General features: G+C 56.0%; 2 protein-coding genes across 5 annotated transcripts in view; both read left to right on the plus strand.

Moving 5' to 3' along the window:
* Window positions 1-3,131: 3,131 nt before the first annotated feature.
* On the plus strand, window positions 3,132-8,893 carry IQCD (IQ motif containing D). The gene is made up of 4 exons (XM_071571936.1): window positions 3,132-3,799; window positions 4,999-5,232; window positions 7,473-7,544; window positions 8,473-8,893. The coding sequence occupies exons 1-4, from the start codon at window positions 3,185-3,187 to the stop codon at window positions 8,743-8,745; spliced, it is 1,194 nt and encodes a 397-aa protein (XP_071428037.1). The 5' UTR covers window positions 3,132-3,184; the 3' UTR covers window positions 8,746-8,893.
* Window positions 8,894-11,422: 2,529 nt separating this feature from the next.
* The window catches only part of OSBP2 (oxysterol binding protein 2), a 121,547-nt gene continuing 109,449 nt past the window's right edge, over window positions 11,423-23,520 (plus strand). The window contains exons 1-2 of one of the 4 annotated variants that reach the window (XM_071571928.1): window positions 11,443-11,773; window positions 22,873-22,950. In XM_071571928.1, coding sequence (XP_071428029.1) covers window positions 11,496-11,773; window positions 22,873-22,950 — 356 coding nt within the window. In that variant the 5' untranslated portion in view covers window positions 11,443-11,495. Of the gene's footprint in view, window positions 11,774-14,019; window positions 14,057-16,981; window positions 17,021-22,872; window positions 22,951-23,520 lie in introns of those variants that run through there. The other 3 variants (XM_071571930.1, XM_071571931.1, XM_071571932.1) reach the window with 3 other exon arrangements.

A 23,520-nucleotide genomic window follows, 5' to 3' on the forward strand; every position in this document is an offset into this window, starting at 1 on the left:
AGGAAGATTATTTGGGCAAACCAAGCTGGGCTGGATCAGGGCCTTCCAAGCTGATCGGCTGAGCTGGCTGGGCCCCACTCTGTGCTTCCCTTTGCCACAGAGGAGCGGGATCCAGCACCTGGAGAGGGGTTTGGATGGTGGGCCAGGGAGTTCTCTGGTGGTTCAGGTGTCTGTCACAAGGCCCTGGTGTCAGAGCAAAGCCAGACTCAAACCACGGGGGGTGGAGGGTGTGCCCAGGCTGTACCCGCACCCGGAGTGTCCCGGCTCTCCCTTCCTCGCTCGGACATGTCCCAGGTAATGTGGATTCCTGGGCACCTCTGGCTCAGGGTGGTGATGCAGTCTGGTGGGTTTGGGTGCAGGGAGTTGTGGATGGATCTGAGCCTTTCCTCCATCCTGGATGAGGTTGGATTGACAAAGATTCAGTGATGTTTCAATCAGTTCCCAAATCGACCTGGTTTCCTTCCTGGCACCAGAGCTGCTGCTGGCCTGGAGTGGTGTGTGAAGCTGCAGGGCAAGTCAGGCTGTTCTGGACATGTGTCATCACCTCCATCTCTGCCTGAAGGATGAGATTGTCTGTAATTACCCAGCTCCAGAAGGGAGCAGCAGTGATCCACAGTCTTCCCTACTCCAGAGGAGGTTTGGTTGCTCCACCTTTTCTCTCCTTTCTCCCTGTCTGTCCCAAGGACTTGCTGTCCCTTGGAGCAGGCTGTGTGCACCAGGACACGGGGGACTCTGGTGACATCACTGGGCAATTGAAGCCCTCTCCAGGTTGTGGCTGTAAGGAAGTCAAAGTCTGCATTTCGTGGAGAGCAGTGGCCCATTTCAAACAAAGCAATCAGGACACTGCTCAGCTTTGGAAAGAAAAAAACATTATTTTCATAATGGATTTAACTGCCAAATAGCCTTTAGGGCATACAGTCTCCTGCACACAGGGTAAAAGAACCTATTTTGGGACAAGAACAGGACAAGAGGAAACAGCCTCAAGTTGTGCCAGGGGAGGTTCAGGTTGGACATTGGGAAAATTCCTACACTGAGAGGTCTGTCCAGCTGCCCAGAGCAATGGTGGAGTCCCCATCCCTACAGAGATTTAAAAGCCGTGTGGAGGTGGCACTTGGGGACATGGGTTAGAGGTGGCCCTGAAGTGGTTGGACTTCATGATCTCAGAGGGCTTTTCCAGGCTTAATAATTCTGGGATTCTATGCCCAGCCCAGCAACCCAGAGCCAACACAGGCCTGCCCCCTCCCTGCCCTCTGCAGCTCTGCCCCCATCCTGCGTGTCCTCAAGACCTATGGCCTAGGAGGTCTGGAAAGGCACAGACTGGGGCAAGCCCTGCCCGTCTGTGGATGTCCTTCCATCCATCCGTCCGTCCGTCCGTCCGTCCGTCCGTCCACCCATCCATCCATCCGTCTGTCCGTCCGTCCGTCCGTCCATCCACCCGTCCGTCCGTCTGTCCGTCCGTCCATCCATCCATCCATCCATCCATCCATCCATCCATCCATCCATCCATCCATCCATCCATCCATCCATCCATCCATCCATCCACCCGTCCGTCCATCCATCCATCCATCCATCCATCCATCCATCCATCCATCCATCCATCCATCCATCCATCCATCCATCCATCCATCCATCCATCCATCCATCCCTCCCTCCTCAGCAATGCCGGACCAGTAATCCCAGGGCGGTGGTCGCACTGCACAGGACACAGCGGCGGGCTGTGCCGTGCCGAGCACGGGCTGTGCCGTGCCCAGCGGTGCCTCCGGGGCTCTGTGCGGCAATGAAGGGGCTGCCGGGCCGGCGGAGGCCGAGCCGCGGGACAAAGGGCCGCCCGTGGTAACAGACCCCTCGGGGCTCCCGGACACGCACTGGGCTGTCCCGGGCCTGGCAGACTCGGCCCCGGGGGGATGAAGTTCATAGCTCGGGTTGTGTGCCGTGCTCTGGGGCAGGCCCGGCAGCGCGGAGGGGCCAAGCCCAGACTCCCACCCCGCTCCTCTCACGGCGTCCGCGGCCGCCATGACACCCCCCCGCGGGGCACTGCATCGGGACTGCTCATTGGACAGGGCCGCTGTCAATCAAGTCATGGGCGGGGAAAGTGCCGCTCGCCATAGGCTGTCGCGAGAGGCCCCGCCCCCTGGGTCGCCTGGCAACGGCAACGCTGAAGGCGGCGGGTGGGAGCGGGAGTGGGAGCGGGAGCGGGAACGGGAGCGGGAACGGGAGCGGGACCGGGATCAGCACCGGGAGCGGGATCGGGATCGGGATCAGCACCAGGAGCGGGATCGGGATCGGGAGCGGGACCAGGAGCGGGATCGGGATCGGGATCAGCACCAGGAGCGGGAGCGGTTGCGCTGCAGGGGCTGGAGGCTGCCTGGGACAGGCACTCCCCGACACGCCTTCCCGGCCCCGCGCTGCCCCAGGGCCGCTGGTCCCGCAGTCCCGCCCGGTCCTCCCGGCCCGCCCCCTCTCCGGGAATCCCTCCCTGCTCAGCTCTGGCTGTCCCTGGGTCCCGCTGCTGCCACACACCACACCCAGGGCACCCTTCTTCCCTCCCACGCTCAGCTGCCCCCTGCCCGCTCCGTGAACCCTCCCTGCCCCTCTTCTGGCCCCTCTTCCCTCCGGCCCTGCCCAATTCCCTCTCCCACCCCGTTCCTCTGACAGTGGCAGGCTGGGAAGGGTAGAGGTTTCCCACTGGGACCCCTGCCCTTCCTTCCCGGGTGGGCACAGGGTCCTGCCAGCCGCTCTCCGCACCCTCCGGGGCTGCAGAGCTGCAGTCGCTGCTGCTCTGCCTCAGGCACTTGGGAGCTTTACCCCCACCACTCTTCAAGACCAGGAAATCATTATTAAGGGAATATTATTTCCTTACCATGGGTATTCAACAGCTTTTCTGGGACAGAGACCAGCTCTGACCCTGTGCCCAGACCCAGGGAGAGCACCAGTGTAATCTGAAACTCCCACGTTTTGCCACATGACATTGTTTCTCTAACGCTGTCCCCACGGTTTCCTCTTAGACGGAAAATCCCAGAAGGAAGGTTGTGTGACAGCGGCAGCACAGGCACCTCGCTGTTCTTGGAGAGCCTCACCTTGTGCGAGAGCTGTCGTGTCCTTTCTAGACCTCAAACCACTCAACCCACAGGTGTTTAACTGAATCCATGGCAACAGGGCATCCGGCTGCATTCCAAGCATCGTGATGAAGCAAAGAACCTTGGAGAGGGGCATGGCAACTCCAGAGAAGGCAGCGACCCCGTTAGGTGCCATGAGGATGTCAGAGCCATGCCAGTTAAAGCCTGATAGCAGGGAGACAGAAAGAATCCTGACTGTCCTGGATGAGACCATTACCAAGCTGCAGATGACCAGGTTGATCCCACGGATTACTGGCTCTCTGGAGAGGCTTGCTAGGATGCTGGGACCTGAGATCACGGCCAGCTTGTTGGAGCACCAAAAGCTTTCAAATGAAATGCAGCACCTGCTCGCCAGCCGTGGAGAAGAGGAGACCAAGAGAGCAAAGGAGCAACACCTGAAACGCTCTCTTAGACACATCCTGAGGCTCTTCCTGGCCAACCCTTTGCTTTGCCAGGGACTGAAATATGAAGTCCAGGTGAGACCATCACCAGCTGATGTGTTTATCAAAGCCTTTGTGGAGTTCAGGGATTTCACGCTGGGGAAACTCCTGACCAGCCCTGCGGAAGAGGAAGAAAAGATTCAGTTCATGGAAGGAACATCCCTCAGGGTTGAGCAAAACACGGAGGCGATCGCGGCTCTGTGGGCGGAGCTGGCAGCAGCGATCCAGACCCGAAAGGAGGAGGTACGGTCTTGTGGGAATGTTTTCCAACAAATTGTTACTGGGGCAAAACTTTGGTAACTCAAAACTTTATTGCAGTTCCTAAAGAGCAAGTTCCAGAAGTAATTTCTAAACCAGATCCTAAACTTAAGGATGCTTTTTTTGTTGTGAAATATAACGAAATGTGCTTCTTGCACAGTTGATTTTGTTAAAACTTGAATCTGGCATGTTTTGAACCTGTTCTTGCCAGCCAACTCGAATGAGACAAGTCCCTGAGTTCCAGAGGAGCTGCAGGACAGACACAAATTGCTGTGCTGGTGTCCTGGCAGGGTGACAGTGCCAGCTGCTTCATTCCCTGCTGATGAAACAATGAAAAGTTGTTCCAGGGAGAGATTGCTCTGATTAAAATCCATATTTAATGTCTGCTCTGTCTTCACTCTTGCTTAAAACCAACATTTCTGTGACTCTCAACTCTAATAGCTGCCTTGGAGCATTTGTGATTAATCAGAGATTATATGAATTACATGAATTTTTAATTTTATCTGCAGCTGAGGTGCAGATGAATGACTGGGCACTTCTCAGGGGCTTTCCAAGCCTTTGGACTGTGCCAAGCATCCAAGCCCTGAGCTCCTGACAACAATCCTTTGTTTTCTACCTGTGCTTCTCCTCTCTGCAAGAAGGGCCAGCCAGGGAGGTTTTATCCTGTGCCCACTGCACTGGATGGTGCTGGCAGAGCTGAGGGCCTGCTTTCCCCATTCCTTCTGCTTCTTGGAGATCTGGGAATTGAGACTCTTGAGATTTTTACGTGCAATTTGGCAGCTTGGCCAGGGCATTATGAATAAATGTGCTTCACTGATCCCAGCTGAGGGTTTCCCCTGACTGTCACTCAGAGCCTGATCCAGCTCTCAAGGGAGCCCAGGGCTCACTCCAGGGAATCTGGTTTTGGCTGTTCCTCAGGTGGCAGAGCCAGTGGGGCTCCGAGTGGTTGGTTCACTCTGTTTATTAACAGGATCCCAGAGGAACAACAGGAGAGGTTTCCAAAGCTCCTGTGTAAATCTAACTCTTCCCTCAACCAGCAGTGGCAGGTTCTTGGTGCTACCTGAGCAGGCACCTAAGGGCCTCTTCTTGGATCTCCTCCACCTTTGCCAGGATCTTTCCTCCCCTGCCCACCTTATGCCTCACTGGCATTTCCCAATGATATTCCTCTTATTTTCTGGCACTAGGTTGACAAGAAGGACAAAATGATTGAAGACCTCAAAACCACCATGGACAATCTGGCCAAGGACTGCAAAGCTGACATCCAGCAGATGAAGCAGAAAGGGGAGAAATGGCAAAAGGAGGAGGTGGAAGCCTCCCAGGACAGGTGTGCCAGGCTGCAAGAGGAGGTTCAGTACCTGCGAGCACAGCTCTCTGCACTGGTACAGGAGCATCGAGCCTCAGAGCTGGTTCTCAGGAAGGTAAAAGGGAGCAGAGTTGTGGGGCAGGAGCTTTAGACCTGTTTGCAGACCTGTCAGCTCTGACTGCTGCCTGCTGTGAGGGATTCCTTGCTCCCTGCTGGTTCCTGGCAGGATGCACGTGGTGTTTGTCAGAGTACACCCGCTCTGTCCTCATGCTCTGCTGATTCCAGTGGGAAGCAGCCCTGCAGTGGCAGCAGGGATGGAGCCTGTCACAGGTCCTGCTCTTGTCTCAGCTCTGGGAACACCTTCCCGTGGTGCTGGGACACGGTACAGGAGAGGCCGTGGCTGGGCAGGGTGCAAGGCAGCAAGGCTGGAGCAGGGCAGGTGAGGGATGGTGGAGAAACAGGTGAGCAGAGCAAACACAATGTTGGCTTGATAGGAAGGCATCTTTCAGAATTGATTTAGAGTTCCAGGTGGGACATGGCTCTTGTTGAGGGCTCAGCAGTTCCTGTTCTGCTTGGCACTTTGCTGAATAGACAAACCAAGGACTTGGGTTGGGTTGACCGAGGGGGAAATGATCACAGAATGGTTTGGGTTGGAAGGGACCTTAAAGCCCATCCAATCCCACCCCCTGCCATGGGCAGGGACACCTCCCACCAGCCCAGGTGGCTCCAAGCCCTGTCCAACCTGGTCTTGGACACTCCCAGGGCTGGGGCAGCCACAGCTTCTCTGGGCAACCTGTGCCAGGGTCTGTCCACCCTCCCAGCCAAGAATTCCTCCCTATATCCCATCTATCCCTGCCCTCTGACAGTGGGAAGCCATTCCCCCTTGTCCTGTCCCTCCATTCCTTGTCCCCAGTCCCTCTCCAGCTCTCCTGGAGCCCCTTCGGGCCCTGAAAGGGGCTCTCAGGTGTCCCTGGAGCCTTCACTTCTCCAGGTAATTCCCCCCAGCTCTCCCAGCCTGGCTCCAGAGCAGAGGGGCTCCAGCCCTGGAGAATCTCTGTGGCCTCCTCTGGACTCTCTCCAGCAGCTCCACATCCTTCCTGTGCTGGGCCCAGGGCTGGGGCAGCTCTGCAGGTGGGGTCTCACCTGAGGGGGCAGAGGGGCAGAATCCCCCCCTGCTTTGCTGCCCATGCTGTGGGACCAGCCCAGGGCACGGGGGGTTCAGCCTCTCCCCTGCCAGCACCCCAAAGCCTCCTCTTGATCCCTTCATCCCCCAGTGCTGAGCAGATACAGGAGGAGAACATGGGACTACAAGAGAAGCTCAGGCCTCTGGAGGAACAGCTCTGCCCTGAGCAGTACACGCTGGTGACACATAGACCCTGGATCTTGAAAAAGTTTTCCTCATTTTGCTCCTCCTGGGTATTCCCTCCAAACCAGCACAGCCTCCCACGGGCAGAGCAGCCCATGCTGGTGATGGGGCATCCCTCACTCTTGCACTGGGGGATGCAGCACGAAGTGGCAGTGGGGCTGGGCACTGACAAAGCATCGGACCCAAGTTAGAGCCGCAGTACAAATTCCCAAATCTGCCTGTTTGCACCTTCTTTGGCAGTGCCAGGCACTCCCTGAGGCTGCAGGGCAGGCTGAGGAGTGCTCAGCTCATTCCAGTACTCAGGAGGACACATTTATTGACCAGAGAGGCCTCCTTTCCTCAGCAGGTACAAGTTGTACTTGTGTACAAGAACAAGGTTGTACTTGTGGTCTAATTAGCTGAGGTGTGACCTCGTGAGGGCCTGGGAGCCCTTGGGGCTTCCTGGGGTAATGTCACACAGGGAATCATGTGGCACCTGTGGTGGACAGGAATGATTCCACAGAGCAGAGATCCAGCAGCTGCCTGTAATGAGTTGTAAAGCAGCACAGCCACTGCTAAACTGTTTTACAGCCAGAAACATGTCTTGTTTCACAGACACCATTATTTGAGCACTTTCTGTGCTGTGTTCATGCTTTGCAGTCCTCTACTGCTTCTATTTTAGAGTGGTTTCCCCAGTTTGCCATTGGCTTGCCACATTCCATTGGACACATTCATTTCCTCCTGCAGAAAGCACTTTTCAGGTGCTGTTCCAACCCCCAGCTCTGTGATGTAAACCAAATAAAGTCCTCTGGACCTCAGGGAATGTCCCGGGAGAATCCTCAAACCAGGGCAGACCACGTGTGTGTCAGCTGAGGGAGGTTTGTCCCAGGGAGGAGTGTTATACACAGATACAATGATGCTGCACTCAGAGCTTCCCTGTTTCCTCACTCAGGATCCTCCTTACCAGGCCCCAGATGCCTGCAGGGATCTGGTCTTGTTTTGTGTTTCAGAGGAAGTGCAGAGTGGAGATGGAAATTGAGAACTGGATCCAGAAATATGACACAGACATGGCAGAAAAACAGGTATTGGCTCTAAACTGCTTTGCTCTGCCATGAAGGGACTTGCTCAGGTAGATTCCTGTCCAAATGGACATGTGGCTCTTACCCAGGAGGCCACGGAAGTGACAGACAGATCTCCATCCAGTGAACTGTAGGAAAGGGATCTTTGTACTTCTTATGTGTCCAGGAGTTCTCTGCTCCTTTGGTTTCAGGAAAAGCCACATCCACTGCTAAGTCCCACAGTATTTGGGGACCTGTGGGTTGCCACGTTGTGCCAGGCATGTCCACCACATACCAGGGAGCAGGTTTTTCAGGTTTGCTCCAATCCTCAATCCTTGTGGCTCTCTCTGGTGCCCAAATCCTGCTCTTGTTCTTGCTGGATCTTTGAGAGATGTGCTGGGCACTAAGAAATCCAACAACCTGCACCCAACTGAGCCATAACAGGCTGAGGGTCACATCAGCACTCCCAAACCTCCCCTCTGGAAAGGCCCTGGTGGCTTTCCTGTTCTTGCACTGTTTATTGGGATGGATAAAAGCTGCTGGACTCCAAAATGCAGGGAGGGACCTGAAAGCTGCTGCTAATTGCAAGGAATGATCCCCCCGGTCAGGTCTTTATTAATGAGGTTATTTTGGTTTCCTGTCTGTAGGGAGGCAAGAGCCCCACGTTTGGGCAGGTTTGGGGCAGAATTTGTCAAGGGAGTCCCACCCCCACACTGGTCCCCAAATATTCTGTTGTGGGGGGATTTTTCAAAGGGGCAGGAAGATAGTGGGACCTGGCATGTCATGAGAATTCCCTGGTTACTGGGCACATGCCTTCCTTTTGAATCCCTTTGGAAAAGCTCAGCTCAGCTCCCAGTCCTGGCTCTGCGTGGATCTGGGGTGGGTTTCAGGATGCCTGGGCATGTACAGGGAGGAGCTGAATTGCTGTCCCCGGTATCTGCTGTCCTGCCAGGCCACGTATGATGAGATTCACGCTGTCTACACCGAGGAGAAGGCCCAGCTGGCCCAGCTGATGGAGAAACATGCTCTGCTGCTCCAGGAGTATTCCCAGATTGTGGAGGAGCGCAGGATGCTTAAGCAGAAGGAGGAGGAGGAATTGCAGGAGCAGGCCAGAAGGAACCGTGCTGCCACCTGCATCCAGGCTTTCTGGAAAGGCTACTTGGCACGGATCTTCTTCAAGACAAAGATGAAGAAGGGCAAGGGCAAGGGCAAGGGCAAGAAATGAAGTCCCAAATCCCTTCTCTCTCCCTGGCAAAGCTGCTGGGTCTGAGCTTTTCCAGATAAAAGCATTAAATTGTTAAGTTTGGAAAAGACCTTCAAGATCAAGTACAACCATCCACCCAGCACCACCATGTTCACCCCTAAAATGTGTCCTCGAGTGCCACGTCCACACTTCCAAGGGTGGTGACTCTATCACTTCTCTTGGGAGTCTGTGAAGGGCTTTAGAACATTTTCTGTGAAAAAAGGTTTCCTGATATTTAACATAAACCTTCCCTGGCACAGCTTGAGGCCATTTCCCCTCATTCTGTCAAGTCCTGTGTGTGTGTTTGGGAGCCCTTGTCCCTTCCCACTGGAGGAAGCTGCAGGACTGTGGTTACCAGTGCCAGGAGTGACACGAGTCCTGCCTGGGCATCACTCCTGGGTCTGCAATTTCCAGAAGGATGGGATGTGGCACAGCCCAGCTCATCCCTTGTTCTCAGTCCTGTAAGCCATTCCCAAAGCCAGCTGTGCAAACTGGGAGCAGAAGCCTTTTGGACCCAGCCTCCCAGTGGCATTTCTTCACCCATGACTTTAGTGGCCCTTGGTGGCAGCCTCCCTTCCCAGGAGAGGGCAGTGACACCGGCTGCAGAGCCCAAACAGCCTCCAGGGTCAGGTGAGGCCACTCTGTCCTCTGACAGGGCCAGGGGAGGCGTGTTCCCTTCCTCACAGCCACAGGAGATGAGGGAATCTGGGAGACTTTGAGGTGTTGGTCCCCATGTGGGCAGTCTGGGATGCAGTTACGTCTCTCCAGGGAATCTTCAGTTCCAAATACCAACAGCCCAAGGGTTCCTGGTGAAAGAAAAGAATGTTAGCCTGGAGAAGAGACCTTGGAGCTCCTTCCAGAGCCTAAAGGGGCACCAGGAGAGCTGGAGAGAGACTGGGGACAAGGGATGGAGGGACAGGACAAGAGGGAATGGCTTCCCACTGCCAGAGGGCAGGGATAGATGGGATGTGGGGAAGGAGTTGTTGACTGTGAGGGTGGGCAGGCCCTGGCACAGGTTGGGCAGAGGAGCTGTGGCTGCCCCATCCCTGGGAGTGTCCAAGGCCAGGTTGGACAGGGCTTGGAGCCACCTGGGATAGTGGGAGGTGTCCCTGCCCATGGCAGGGAATGGGATGGATGGGCTTTAAGGTCCCTTCCCACCCAACCCATTCCGTGGGTCTCTGGCTGCCTTTGGAGCCCAAAGCACTCTGTGCTCTTTCAGACACAGGACTTGCCCCAGGAGCTGCCGCAGTGCCCGAGGTGCCAGCGGCGCTGGAGCTCCCGACAGGGGGACATTCCGGGGAGGAATCGCTTCAGAGGGGCAGGAGCTCAGCCCTCAGCAGGGCATGGAGGATCCCCACGTGTTCCTGCCCCTGGAGCTGCCCAGTGTGGATCCTGAGCCTTCCCTGGAGATGCTCCCGGGGCTGGGGGAGCCCCTTCACCCTCAGGGAAGCCCCCCAGGGCTGGGACAGCCTGCACAGGGCATGGGAGACAGTAATGGGATCAGCGGGATCAGGGGGGATTAGGGAGATCAGGGGAAGGCAATCCCTGGGCTGGGGGGGTGGGAAGAGAAGGGCATAGAAGAGGGAAGAGGGAAGGTTTGGGAAGGGAAGGTTTGGGAAGGGAAGGGAAGGTTTGGGAAAGGAAGGTCTGGGAAGGGAAGGTTTGGGAAGGGAAGGTTTGGGAAGGGAAGGTTTGGGAAGGGAAGGGAAGATTTGGGAAGGGAAGGTTTGGGAAGGAAAGGCTTGGGAAGGTTTGGGGAAAGGGAAGGGGAAAGGGAAGGGAAGGGGAAACAGAAGGGAAAGGGAAGGGAAGGGAAGGGAAGGGAAGGGAAGGGAAGGGAAGGGAAGGGAAGGGAAGGGAAGGGAAGGGAAGGGAAGGGAAGGGAAGGGAAGGGGAGGGGAGAGGAGGGGAGGGGGAGGGGAGGGAAGGGGAGGGGAGGGAAGGGAAGGGGAAACAAGGGAAAGGGAAGGGAAGGGAAGGGAAGGGAAGGGAAGGGAAGGGAAGGGAAGGGAAGGGAAGGGAAGGGAAGGGAAGGGAAGGTTTGGGAAGGGAAGGGAAGGTTTGGGAAGGGAAGGGAAGAGGGAAGGGTAGGGAAGAGGGAAGGGAAGGTTTGGGAAGGGTAGGGAAGAGGGAAGGGAAGGGAAGGGAAGGGAAGAGGGAAGGGAAGGAGAAAGGGAAGGTTTGGGAGGGGAAGAGGGCAAGAGAAGAAAGGGAAGGGAAAGTAAGAGGGAAGGGAAAAAGAGTGAAGAGGGAAAGGGCCTCAGCACGTTTGGGAACACAGGCCGCTGACCCCACGGAGCCCTGTGAACAGGGGCCCCCTCAGACATGAAAGGCCGCTGGGCTGTGGGGGTGGTGGGAGCAGGAGAACGAACGGGGCAGCGGGATGGGGCTTTTCCTCCTGGCGAGGAAGACGCTACTACGGAGGATGTTTCTAAGGGGAAAATTCTTATGGGAACAATCTTTCACACATCCCAAAGTTCTGTATCCCTCCCCCGGGGCGAAATGGCGGCGGGGGCCAAAATGGCGGGGGGGGGGGGGGGGGCGCCGTTCCCGCCCCGCCGCCAGGGGGCGCCCCCGCGGTCACGTGTTCGGCACCGCCCCGGGCAGGGGCGGGGCAGGGGCGGGGCCCATACCGGAGGCGGGGCCGGTCCGGGGGCGTGGCCTGGGCCGGGGGCGGGTCCGGGGGCCGCGCCGGGAGGCCCCGCGGAGGGAGCGGAGCCGGCCCGGGGCCTATGGGGAAACCCGCCGCGCTCTGCGCCGGCCGCACCCGCGGGCTCGTGTCGCTGCTCGGCGCCGTGCCCTGCCTCGCCTGCCACGAGCTGCCCGCAATGAGCACCGAGCCGGGCGGCCGCGGCGGCGGCGGCGGCGGGGGGGGCCCGGCGGGGGGAGCGCCCGCAGCCCCCCCGGGCTCCGACACCTACAAGGGATGGCTCTTCAAGTGGACCAACTACCTGAAGGGCTACCAGCGCCGCTGGTTCGTGCTCAGCAACGGGCTGCTCAGCTACTACAGGTACCGGCGCGGGGCCCCGGGGCTGCTGCGCGGCTCGGCTGGTGTAACTCGGCACGGCCCAGGCCGGGAATGGTCTCCCGGAGCCTGGGACAGTGCGGGGTCCGCAGCGCCGCCCGAGCGTCTGTCCATCCCTGCCCTCCTCTCGCAGCGGCTCCAGCTGCCGCAGCGGAACAACCCGAAACCATCGTCCTCTGCTGGGCAATAACCTGCTCCTGCTGTGGTGCCAGAGCCTGGGAATCCTCCCCCAGCCGTGCCTGTGGCTGCCAGCGCTGCGGGAAGGAGGGCCTGGGATGGGATGTGCCTGGGATCGGATGTTCTGCCTGGGATGCGATGTGGTGCCTAGGATGGGATGTTGTACCTGGGATAAGATGCTGTGCCAGGACTGGGGTGCTGTGCCAGGGCTGGGGTGCTGTGCCTGGGATGAGGTGGTGTGTCTGGACTGGGATGTTGTGCCGGGACTGGGATGTTGCTGTGCCAGGGATGCTATACCAGGGATGTTGTGCCTGGGCTGGGAATGCTGTGCCTGTGCCTGGGATGTTGCTGTGCCTGTGCTGGGGTGTTGCTGTGCCTGGGATGTTGCTGTGCCTGTACAGCTGGGATGTTGCTGTGCCTGTGCTGGGATGTTGCTGTGCCTGTGCCTGGGATGTTGCTGTGCCTGTGCTGGGGTGTTGCTGTGCCTGGGATGTTGCTGTGCCTGTGCTGGGATGTTGCTGTGCCTGTGCCTGGGATGTTGCTGTGCCTGTGCTGGGATGTTGCTGTGCCTGTGCCTGGGATGTTGCTGTGCCTGTGCTGGGATGTTGCTGTGCCTGGGATGTTGCTGTGCCTGTGCTGGGATGTTGCTGTGCCTGTGCTGGGATGTTGCTGTGCCTGGGATGTTGCTGTGCCTGTGCTGGGGTGTTGCTGTGCCTGTGCCTGGGGTGTTGCTGTGCCTGTGCCTGGGGTGTTGCTGTGCCTGTGCTGGGGTGTTGCTGTGCCTGTGCCTGGGATGTTGCTGTGCCTGGGCTGTTGCTGTGCCTGTGCTGGGCTGTTGCTGTGCCTGTGCTGGGCTGTTGCTGTGCCTGTGCTGGGATGTTGCTGTGCCTGTGCTGGGGTGTTGCTGTGCCTGTGCCTGGGGTGTTGCTGTGCCTGTGCTGGGGTGTTTCTGTGCCTGTGCTGGGATGTTGCTGTGCCTGGGATGTTGCTGTGCCTGTGCTGGGGTGTTGCTGTGCCTGTGCTGTGATGTTGCTGTGCCTGGGATGTTGCTGTGCCTGTGCTGGGATGTTGCTGTGCCTGTGCCTGGGATGTTGCTGTGCCTGGGATGTTGCTGTGCCTGTGCTGGGGTGTTGCTGTGCCTGGGATGTTGCTGTGCCTGTGCTGGGGTGTTGCTGTGCCTGTGCTGGGGTGTTGCTGTGCCTGTGCTGGGATGTTGCTGTGCCTGTGCTGGGATGTTACTGTGCCTGTGATGGGATGTTGTTGTGCCTGGGATGTTGCTGTGCCTGTGATGGGATGTTGCTGTGCCTTTGCTGGGGTGTTGCTGTGCCTGTGCTGGGATGTTGCTGTGCCTGTGATGGGGTGTTGCTGTGCCTGTACAGCTGGGGTGTTGCTGTGCCTGTGCCTGGGATGTTGCTGTGCCTGGGATGTTGCTGTGCCTGTGCTGGGATGTTGCTGTGCCTGTGCTGGGGTGTTGCTGTGCCTGTGCCTGGGATGTTGCTGTGCCTGTGCTGGGGTGTTGCTGTGCCTGGGATGTTGCTGTGCCTGGGGTGTTGCTGTGCCTGTGCTGGGGTGTTGCTGTGCCTGTGCTGGGGTGTTGCTGTGCCTGGGATGTTGCTGTGCCTGTGCTGGGATGTTGCTGTGCCTGTGCTGGGGTGTTGCTGTGCCTGTGCTGGGCTGTTGCTGTGCCTGTGCTGGGATGTTGCTGTGCCTGTGCTGGGATGTTGCTGTGCCTGGGGTGTTGCTGTGCCTGTGCCTGGGATGTTGCTGTGCCTGTGCTGGGATGTTGCTGTGCTGGGATGTTGCTGTGCTGGGAAGGCAGCCCAGGTTCGGGCTGTGTTCCCGGAGGAAGGAGCGAGGCTCCAGCGCTGGGCAGAGATTCCAGCCTGGCTCTGTGTGTGTCTCCCGCGGTGCTTTGTGCAGACGGGCTGTGGGCTCAGCGTGTCAGACACCCCGAGCTCGGATCCAAAGTGATGTCATCCCTGGAGGTTCTCTTGTGCTTTGTGTCTCAGCTGAGTGCTGCAAACACAAACGTGGATGTTGGGGTTTTATCCTTTAGGAAGGCGTCTGTGCCTGTGGCAGGGGTGGAACGAGGTGAGCTAAAGGTCCCCTCCAACCCAAACTGTCCTGTGATTTGGGTCATGTTTATTTTGTCACTTGGAACACAAATGCTCTGTCACCTTCGGTGTTGTGGAGCAGATGTTGGCTGTGCTTCAGGACACAGAAGCAGTCCTGGGTATTGAAGATGGTTGAGCTTTATAAAATAGTAAGTCTTTAGAAGTGCCAAAGCCCCTGAGAGAGGAATTCTCTGCGAAGGCTACGCCAAAGCTGTTTTTCCTCCTGACACAAAGTTCAGCAGCTGATTTCCTCTTCACTCCAGCTGCTGACACGTAGCTTGAAGCAGATCCCAGAGCTTCAGCTCCCTGTCAGGTGGGAATATAAACTTCTCCAGGTCTAAGACAGATCTGGAATGTGGGTCCTGGGGTCAGACCACAGCAGGTAACAGGGCAGAAATTCAGTGCTGTGTTTATCTACTTGGAATTGTTTAACCCCCCCAAGAACTTAAGCCAAACAAAAACACCTCCACGAGAATGAAGTTACCTCTCAGTAATTCAGCTAATTTACTTGTAATCCTTTCTGGAATGTTTTAACTCTGCTCCAGATCTGACTCCCAGAGCTGTTGGCTTGAAAAAGTTGTTGGAGTTAATTCTCCACTTACAACCATGTCAGAATATTATTTTTCTGTTTTGATGCCAAGTCTGTCATGTGCAAACAAGTGGTTTTCTTCAACAATTATTTTAGATGGAAACAACCGGGTTTATTTTAAGACAGTTTGATCTGTTTTAGGCTGAAACAACAAACAGAAACACCCAAGGAAATTATTCTGAGCAGCTTGTGAAGGAGTTGAAACTTTGTGGAGCTTTCAGGCAGGGCAGACCTGCAGCAGCTGCTCCAGGGATGCTGGAGGGTTTTGTGCTTCTTTTCATCACTGAGCTTGATGACAACTGAATTAATTTGGTTATGAGTCAGGAGTACAAAAATACAGTGCAGAACACGTGGTAAAATCTTAAATGGAGAAAAGCCTCCATGATACTCTTCAAAACCAGCACTGTGAATCAGTGGCTGTGTCAGCTGGAATTGCTCATCTCGGAGTGCTCCTGGGAGACAATCTGGGGTAAAATCTGGCAGTTTGGTTCTGATGTGACTTCCAGGGCACTGTCAGGACTGAGGCAGCTCCAGGTATTGGGCTGTGTGTTTTCACTGACCTTAGCTGGGGGCAGTGCTGGGACTGTTGCCTGTCTCACTGGTACTGAGTAGATACCTATATCTCTATATTCTATAAAGGTCTCTGACGTTGTGAGCCACAGTCTTCCTTTCTGCTGGCTCTTTGTGTCCATCCCAGCTCAGCAGGCTCATGCCAGAAGTGTCCTTTTCTGCCCTTGCATGTGAACTGCTGCACTCTCCTTGGTTTGTCCCCTTTGTAGCTGGAGTTTGGCTACACAACCCACCTGATTTATGTGTTGGCTGCTCAGGAGCAGCTTCACAGAAACTTCATTTTGCTTATGCTCTGTAATCATCTAAATCAGGGAAGCTGCCTCCTTGTCTGGATTGATTTCATTCCAGATGGAAGCTTTTTGTTCCATTTGGGTTTGCTGCTGTTCCCTCTTTAGCTATAAACCTGTCACATTGCCAGGTAGGACTTTTGTTTGTAGAATGGAGCTCTTGCAATCCTGGGTGTCCCCCTGGGATCTCTGGTGGTGCCTGTGTGTGTGTGGGCTCTGTGCCACCCATCGGGAGCTGCTCCCTGGGGTTTGCTGTAGCTGCCAGGGGTGGTGTGGTGCCTGTTTGCTGCCCATGGGGTTTGCTCCAGGTGCCAGGTGTGGTGTCTGTTTGCTGCCCATGGGGTTTGCTTCAGGTGTGGTGTGGTGCCTGTTTGCTGCCCATGGGGTTTGCTCCAGGTGTGGTGTGGTGCCTGTTTGCTGTCCATGGGGTTTGCTCCAGGTGCCAGGTGTGGTGTGGTACCTGTTTGCTGCCCATGCGGTTTCCTCCAGGTGTGATGTGGTACCTGTTTGCTGCCCATGGGATTTGCTCCAGGTGTGGTGTGTTGTCTGCTGCCCATGGGGTTTCCTCCAGGTGCCAGGTGTGGTACCTGTTTGCTGCCCGTGGGGTTTGCTCCAGGTGTGATGTGGTACCTGTTTGCTGCCCGTGGGGTTTGCTCCAGGTGCCAGGGGTGGTGTGTTGTCTGCTGCCCATGGGGTTTGCTCCAGGTGTGGTGTCTGTTTGCTGCCCATGGGGTTTGCTCCAGGTGTGGTACCCGTTTGCTGCCCATGGGGTTCGCTCCAGGTGTGGTGTGGTACCTGTTTGCTGCCCATGGGGTTTGCTCCAGGTGTGGTACCCGTTTGCTGCCCATGGGGTTTGCTCCAGGTGTGGTGTGTTGTCTGCTGCCCATGGGGTTTGCTCCAGGTGTGGTGTGGTACCTGTCTGCTGCCCATGGGGTTTGCTCCAGGTGCCGGGGGTGGTGTGGCACCTGTTTGCTGCCTGGTTGGTTTCACAGGGACAGTTTGCCGAATTAAAGCTTCTAATTAGAGTATTTTCCCCAAATGGAGTGTTTACAGACTCCAGTATCTTTGCTGAGCAGATGAAGACATCAGGTCTTGCTGCCAGCAAAACTTCCTGTGCTTTTGCTTCGTGTTCCCCTCTCTGAACCTGTGGAAAATAACAGATTCCCTGTGCAGTACCCGCCTCTGGAGTGAGGTGTGTGGATTTAGGAGCTTCCTAAACCCCCAGCAAGATGGTTGGACCCTTTTAATTGCCCGTGATTGTCCCTCTTAGGTTGGTTTTTGACCAAGTTTTCTCCTGATTTGGAAATCTGCAGCGTGTGGAGGCAGTTTGGGGATGGCACAACTCGTCTGCTTGACTTGCTAATCATCCAAACTCTCTCTCTGAACTCCTCTGCCACTCAGATTTATCATTATCTATAATTAGCGGCTCTGTACGGGACAATCTAATCACCTTGAGCAGATAAGTGTTTGCAAGGAGATTAGAGAGGATCTTCAGGTGAGTATTAATTCGTCAAGGATTGGCTCTTGTGATCATCCCTCCGATGAGTGTCATGTTCTCCCAGCAGCTTTCTCACCTTTCCAGAGCTCAGGTTTCCTGTTGGCGCCTCTCTGGGTTAGGTTACCTGTGGAGCTGGTTACCTGTGGGCTGGGTGTGGGAAGAGCCTCCAGCAGTGCTTTGTGTGGGCTTAGGATGTGACAACAAACGCAGTGACAAATGGAGAGGGGAAGACCATGTCGTGCTGTGTGTGGTGTGGTCATGGCTGTGAAGTGAAAGGCTTCTCTCCCCCCAGCAGCATTAACTCCCCTCCTGGCTCTGCTCTTACAGCAGTGATGGGTGCCTGGGGCAGTGCAGCTGTCTTGTGTGGGTTATCCTGCAGCTCATTTCCCTGGAAAAGCTGTTTCCCAGAGCAGCATTCTTCACCAGCTCTGTTTCTCCAGCAGTTAACTCTCAGCTGGCATTGTAAGGGTTTGAGCACAGTCTGGAGGGGTTTTTCCTGCTTCTCGTGCTAAGACTCCACAGACAGTGGAGGTGAGGGATTCAGCTTGAAAACTGCTGCTGATGGAGGAGACATGGTGGAATTGGGGCTTCCAGAAGAGACCTGGAGCCTCTCACTCAGAGCCTCTTCCATGTGGGGCCTCCCAGTGAGGTTACTCAGGACCTTGAGCTGCTGAGGTTTGGATGTCACAGAATGACAATCTTTTAGGTTGGCAAATCCTTCTGAGATCATCGACTTCAGCCATCCCTCAGCCCTGCCAAGCCACACTAACCCATGTCCCCAAGTGCCACATCCACATGGCTTTTAAATCCCTCCAAGGACAGGGACTCCTCCACTGCTTTGGGCAGTCTGTGACAGGGCTGGACAACTTTTCTATGAAGAATTTTTCCCTCTCTCCCACCTGACCCTTCCCCACCACAACTTGAAGCCATTTCCTTACATCCTGTCCCTGTTCCCTGGGGCACAGCCCCACCCACTGTCCTGGCTCCCCTCTCCTGGCAGGGATTGCAGAGCCAGAAGGTCCCCCCTGAGCCTCCTTTTCTCCAGGCTGAGCCCCCCCCCCCAGCTCCTTCAGCTGCTCCTGCTGCTCCAGCCCCTGAAATCTCCCAAGGTATGAGATTGCAGAGCCTCTCCATGTCCCTCTTCCAGTGCTGGACCACCTTGGGGGGAAAGTATTTCCTTATATTTAGCTTGTACATAGTCAAATGAGGCAACACACTCTCCTAGAATGACTTTTATAACAGCTTGTCCCTCTGTAGCAAGTCCTGGAGTGTTTGTCACCCTGGCTGCTGGAGCAGGCGGGTTTCCAGGAGAGCCCTGGAGCTCCTGGTGACTTGGAGCACTTGTTTTTAAACAGTGATTAGTAATTGGTGTTCCCAGTCAAGCTTGTTTTCCCATGACACTTCCTGCATCCATATGGTGCTTTGCTGTTGCTCCTTGTTCATTATTTGCCTGTGTTGGAGGCAGCTCCTCCCTGTGCTGTGTCCGTGGGGACACAGTGCTGGCACAGCTCTGTGGAGACCTGGCACGTCCACGGGGCATTCAGGGGTGCTGTGGGGTGAGGGGGTGATGCTCTGGATGCTGCTGGTTCCAGCCTGGATTGCTCTGCCCCACCGGGGTGGTGCTTGGAGAGGGTCAGGCTTAGCTGAGTCCCAACAGCAACTGCTGCTGACGCTGCAAGAGGGATCTTATCCTTAAGGATGTTTCCATCACCTCCTAGTTATTAGTTGGTCCTGTGCCAGGGGTTTTACACCTGCTGCCTGGTTCAGTTTGCTGGCTGCAAACTGCAGCGAGAGCTGTGGACTGTGTTGATGCTTTGTTTCTACCCATATCATCTTCAATCAGTGATATCATCATCAATCAGTGATATCATCCCTCACCCTGTCCCTGGAAGTGTCCAAGACCGGGTTGGATGGGGCTTGGAGCAACCTGAGATTGTGGAAGGGGTCCCTGCCCATGCCCAGGAATGAGATTGGCTTTGAGGTCCCTTCCAACCCAAACCAGACTGTGATTCTGTGATTCTGTACTGGCCAAAATACTTAATTTGATGAAATTGTAACAGAAGTAACTGTCTTGTCTTGTGCAGAACTAAACTTTGAGAGGGGCAGAGCACTCTGGATTCCTGTGGCACAGCAGCAGCCTGTGTTGCTGTCTCAAGATGGATTGTGTGGGGAACCCTCAGGTAGCATCACTGCCGCTTTCCCTCCTGGGGGAATTTGCAGGCATGAAGTGTGTTTGTGGGCTCAGCTGCTCAAGTCCTCACCAGGGTGAGGTGCCTGGTACCCATTTCTGCCTCAGCTGTCCCAGCTTCCATTGCTGGAGCACACGTGGGGGTGGGTGCACCTTTGCTGTCCCTGTCCAGGGCAGGGGGTCACTGCCCAGCCCTGTGTCCCTCCCACAGGGTGGTGAAGCTGCCTCAGCTCTGCCTTTTTCAGCAGAGGTTGGAGTGGGCTGGCTCCTGCTCTGGGACATCCAGGGCCATGCTGACCTTCAGGAGCAGAGGCTGGAGTGGCTGTCTGTGCTCCAGGACACCCAGGGCCATGCTGACCTTCAGGAGCAGAGGCTGGAGTGGCTGTCTGTGCTCCAGGACACCCAGGGCCATGCTGACCTTCAGGAGCAGAGGCTGGAGTGGCTGTCTGTGCTCCAGGACACCCAGGGCCATGCTGACCTTCAGGAGCAGAGGCTGGAGTGGCTGTCTGTGCTTCAGGACATCCAGGGCCATGCTGAACTTCAGGAGCAGAGGCTGGAGTGGCTGTCTGTGCTCCAGGACACCCAGGGCCATGCTGACCTTCAGGAGCAGAGGCTGGAGTGGCTGTCTGTGCTCCAGGACACCCAGGGCCATGCTGACCTTCAGGAGCAGAGGCTGGAGTGGCTGTCTGTGCTCCAGGACACCCAGGGCCATGCTGACCTTCAGGAGCAGAGGCTGGAGTGGCTGTCTGTGCTCCAGGACACCCAGGGCCATGCTGACCTTCAGGAGCAGAGGCTGGAGTGGCTGACTGTGCTCCAGGACAGCCAGGGCCATGCTGACCTTCAGGAGCAGAGGCTGGAGTGGCTGTCTGTGCTCCAGGACAGCCAGGGCCATGCTGACCTTCAGGAGCAGAGGCTGGAGTGGCTGTCTGTGCTCCAGGACACCCAGGGCCATGCTGACCTTCAGGAGCAGAGGCTGGAGTGGCTGTCTGTGCTCCAGGACATCCAGGGCCATGCTGACCTTCAGGAGCAGAGGCTGGAGTGGCTGTCTGTGCTCCAGGACACCCAGGGCCATGCTGACCTTCAGGAGCAGAGGCTGGAGTGGCTGTCTGTGCTCCAGGACACCCAGGGCCATGCTGACCTTCAGGAGCAGAGGCTGGAGTGGCTCTGTGCTCCAGGACACCCAGGGCCATGCTGACCTTCAGGAGCAGAGGCTGGAGTGGCTGTCTGTGCTCCAGGACATCCAGGGCCATGCTGACCTTCAGGAGCAGAGGCTGGAGTGGCTGTCTGTGCTCCAGGACACCCAGGGCCATGCTGACCTTCAGGAGCAGAGGCTGGAGTGGCTGTCTGTGCTCCAGGACATCCAGGGCCATGCTGACCTTCAGGAGCAGAGGCTGGAGTGGCTGTCTGTGCTCCAGGACACCCAGGGCCATGCTGACCTTCAGGAGCAGAGGCTGGAGTGGCTGTCTGTGCTCCAGGACACCCAGGGCCATGCTGACCTTCAGGAGCAGAGGATGGAGTGGCTGTCTGTGCTCCAGGACACCCAAGGCTCTGCTCACCCCTGACTGTGCTGCTGGCAGTGCTACTGGGTGCTCCAGGAGCTTTGAGATGACTGACATCACCTGCCTCTTGCCTGTAGCTCTTCTGCCTGTCTTTTCCCAGGGAAATATTTATTCAGCTCTGACTTGACCTGCTCCAGTTACAGGTTTAAGTTGGTGCTTGCTTGGCCTGTCATCCTCTGTGCCCACAGTGAGTCACTGGGGAAGGAACTGATCTTTCTTGTCAGGAGTAATGTGAGGAACCTGCTGTGCTTTTCCCTGCTGTATCCTTTGTATCCTGCCTGATTTCTTCCCAGAAGGGAGTTTTCAATCAGTGCAATGAACTCTGTAACTCATCTCTGAACAACATTACCTGTAGGTTTATTTATGCTGCAGCAAGTCAGACTGTTGAGCTTCTGTGTATTGTTTTGTGCTTGTGTATCAATTGTTGTAGCTGGGTAACTCACCCTGGTAATTTTAGGTAACTGGAGTGTTATCATTGATATCAGAGCCCTTTCTCCCTGTAGGTCTGTTGAGCTCTGGTGCAGATGGCCCACAGCTCACCCTGAAATGTGAGTTGACCCAGCCTGCTGGCAGGAGGGCAGGCAGAATCCTGGGGATTTATCCCTAAATAGGATAGTGCTTCCAAACCTGAGCTAACTGGAGGTGTTAAATATCCCTTCAGACCCTCTTTATGCCATTCATTTAATTGTAATCATTGTTGTAATCATTCCTGTGGCACGTTGTCAGGGATCTTTGCTGTACCTCACACCAGCCTTGGTTTGGTTTGGATGAAGAAGCTTGTTTAATAATTAATGCCATAACGCTGCTGTGTGGCTGTGCAGGCAGAGCTGGAGCTGGAGGAGGCCGGTGCTGCTGGGCAGTCATTGCTGACTCACCCACGGGGCCAGCGGAGCCCTCGGGCTGCCAATGGATCAGCGGCGGCCGCAGACCTGCAGATGGGCAGCGTGGGGCTGCGTGAGAGCAGAGCAAAGCAAAGCAAATCTCCTCCCTGGGCCAGTTCCAGGCACTTGGCATTGGCTTCCCGGGCTCCTGGCAGTGCTGGGTTGTACCTGGCCCGTGCTGTGACCCAGCCCAGCCTCCTGCTGGCCCCAGGTGATGCTGCTCCCTGTGTGACATCGCTGGGGGCTCGGAGCTGCTCCCGGGGTACAGCTCTGGGTGCTGACACAGCCTCTGATGGAGCTGCTGCTGTGTCAGCACCACTGCCTGTCATCAACCCCGTGGCACCAACCCCGTGTCACCTGTGTTTGCCCTGCATCCAGCTGCCCTTCCTTTCACACCCTGCTGAGCCAAACTGTGTTTCTATTCACTTTCCTGATTTTTTTTGTCTTTATCTAACTCTTCAAGGCTATTTCTGTTTTGAATCACGACTGGATAGATGTATGTCCCTGCAGTGACTCAGGGGGAGGTCCTTCATTCCCTAAAAATAGTCTTAATTCTCCCAATCTTTCTGGATGAGAGCACTGTCTGGGCATCTGGCTGGTTAAAGCAGCTTCTGCAATGCATGTGGGGGTAAATATGGTGGAGTCTGTGCCTTTACCTTCTTTAACACAAAGCAGTGATTCTTAAGCTGTTACTAATAGCTCCAGCAGGTCTCTGCTGGGAACAGAGGAAAAGAATGTTGTCCTTGTTACCTGCTGGTGTGTGTGAGATCCTCTCACTTCAGGCTCAGTGGTGGGCACAGACACCTAAACCCTGTGGCTGGGCGGGCTCCTAAAGAACAGCAAACTCCTTCCCGTGGCACAGCCACAGATGTGACATGGGGGGTGACAGTGGGGACCTGGATGGGAGCAAAGCTCCTTTGGGAGGTCCCTTGGCCTCCTGGTGTTGGTGATGTGTTCAGATCCATTGCTTTGTTTCCTCAGGGATGCTCCCAGTGACACGGGGCTGTGAGTGCCGCCTGTTTTCAGCTATTCCCTGTTGGTGTTCCCAGCTGACTTGGAGCTTTGTGCCTGTCACTCACCCAAGCACAGAATTAGAGTATTTGTCACAGCAGCAAATATCCATGGCAACTAATTCCCCAGTTCTGGGAATCTTCATGATGTTTGAAGTTTCTCTTTTCCTGTGAAATGCACAGGGGTGGTTCCACAAACTTTTTTTTTCAGGTCTTCTGCAACTGTCAGGAGTCGTGGCTCTTCTTGGAAGCGCGTGAAAAATACACTGGTCCCAGTTCGGAAGATGGGGTGAGTTTGAGTGGATCTGGCTGCAGTGTGGACGTGGGTGACTGGGACATGCCTCTCCTTTCCAAGGCTGTGCAGGAGTGGAGACCACAGGATTAAAGAAGCCCCTTTTTGCCGTAGAAATAGAGGGTTGCTGTGCACCAGGTGGGGGTGTCACCTGTGCCCTCAGCTCATGAGGAGTCAGTTGTGTTGTGCCAGGGCAGGGTCAGGTTGGATCTCAGGGAAAGGCTCTTCCCCCAGAGGGTGGTGGGCACTGAGCAGGCTCACCAGGGCAGTGGGCACAGCCCCAAGGCTGCCAGAGCTCCAGGAGTGTTTGGACAGCTCTCAGGATGGGATTGTTGAGGTGCCTGTGGAGGGCCAGGAGTTGGACTGGATGATCCAAGTGGGTCCCTCCCAATTCAGGAGATTCTGTGACTCCATGTTAAGTTTCAGCCTTTGGTTTGAAGCCCTTTCTGGAGGCTCTGGCTAGGAGCACGGGGATGGTGTGGTGTGCCCGGTGTGCTCAGTGTGCCCACTGTGCCCTCTGTGCCTGGTGTGCTCACTGTGCTCAGTGTGCTCACTGTGCCCTCTGTG

This window comes from Pithys albifrons, chromosome 17 (assembly GCF_047495875.1).
Source record: "Pithys albifrons albifrons isolate INPA30051 chromosome 17, PitAlb_v1, whole genome shotgun sequence".
Taxonomy (NCBI): domain Eukaryota; kingdom Metazoa; phylum Chordata; class Aves; order Passeriformes; family Thamnophilidae; genus Pithys; species Pithys albifrons.

Bases quoted from the DNA above. Each gene is read 5' to 3' on its own strand.
- IQCD (XM_071571936.1), top strand. From the start codon at position 3,185: ATGAAGCAAAGAACCTTGGAGAGGGGCATGGCAACTCCAGAGAAGGCA. The intron at 5,233-7,472 runs GTAAAAGGGAGC...TTTGTGTTTCAG, and splicing joins CAGAGCTGGTTCTCAGGAAG to AGGAAGTGCAGAGTGGAGAT. The intron at 7,545-8,472 runs GTATTGGCTCTA...CTGTCCTGCCAG, and splicing joins CAGACATGGCAGAAAAACAG to GCCACGTATGATGAGATTCA.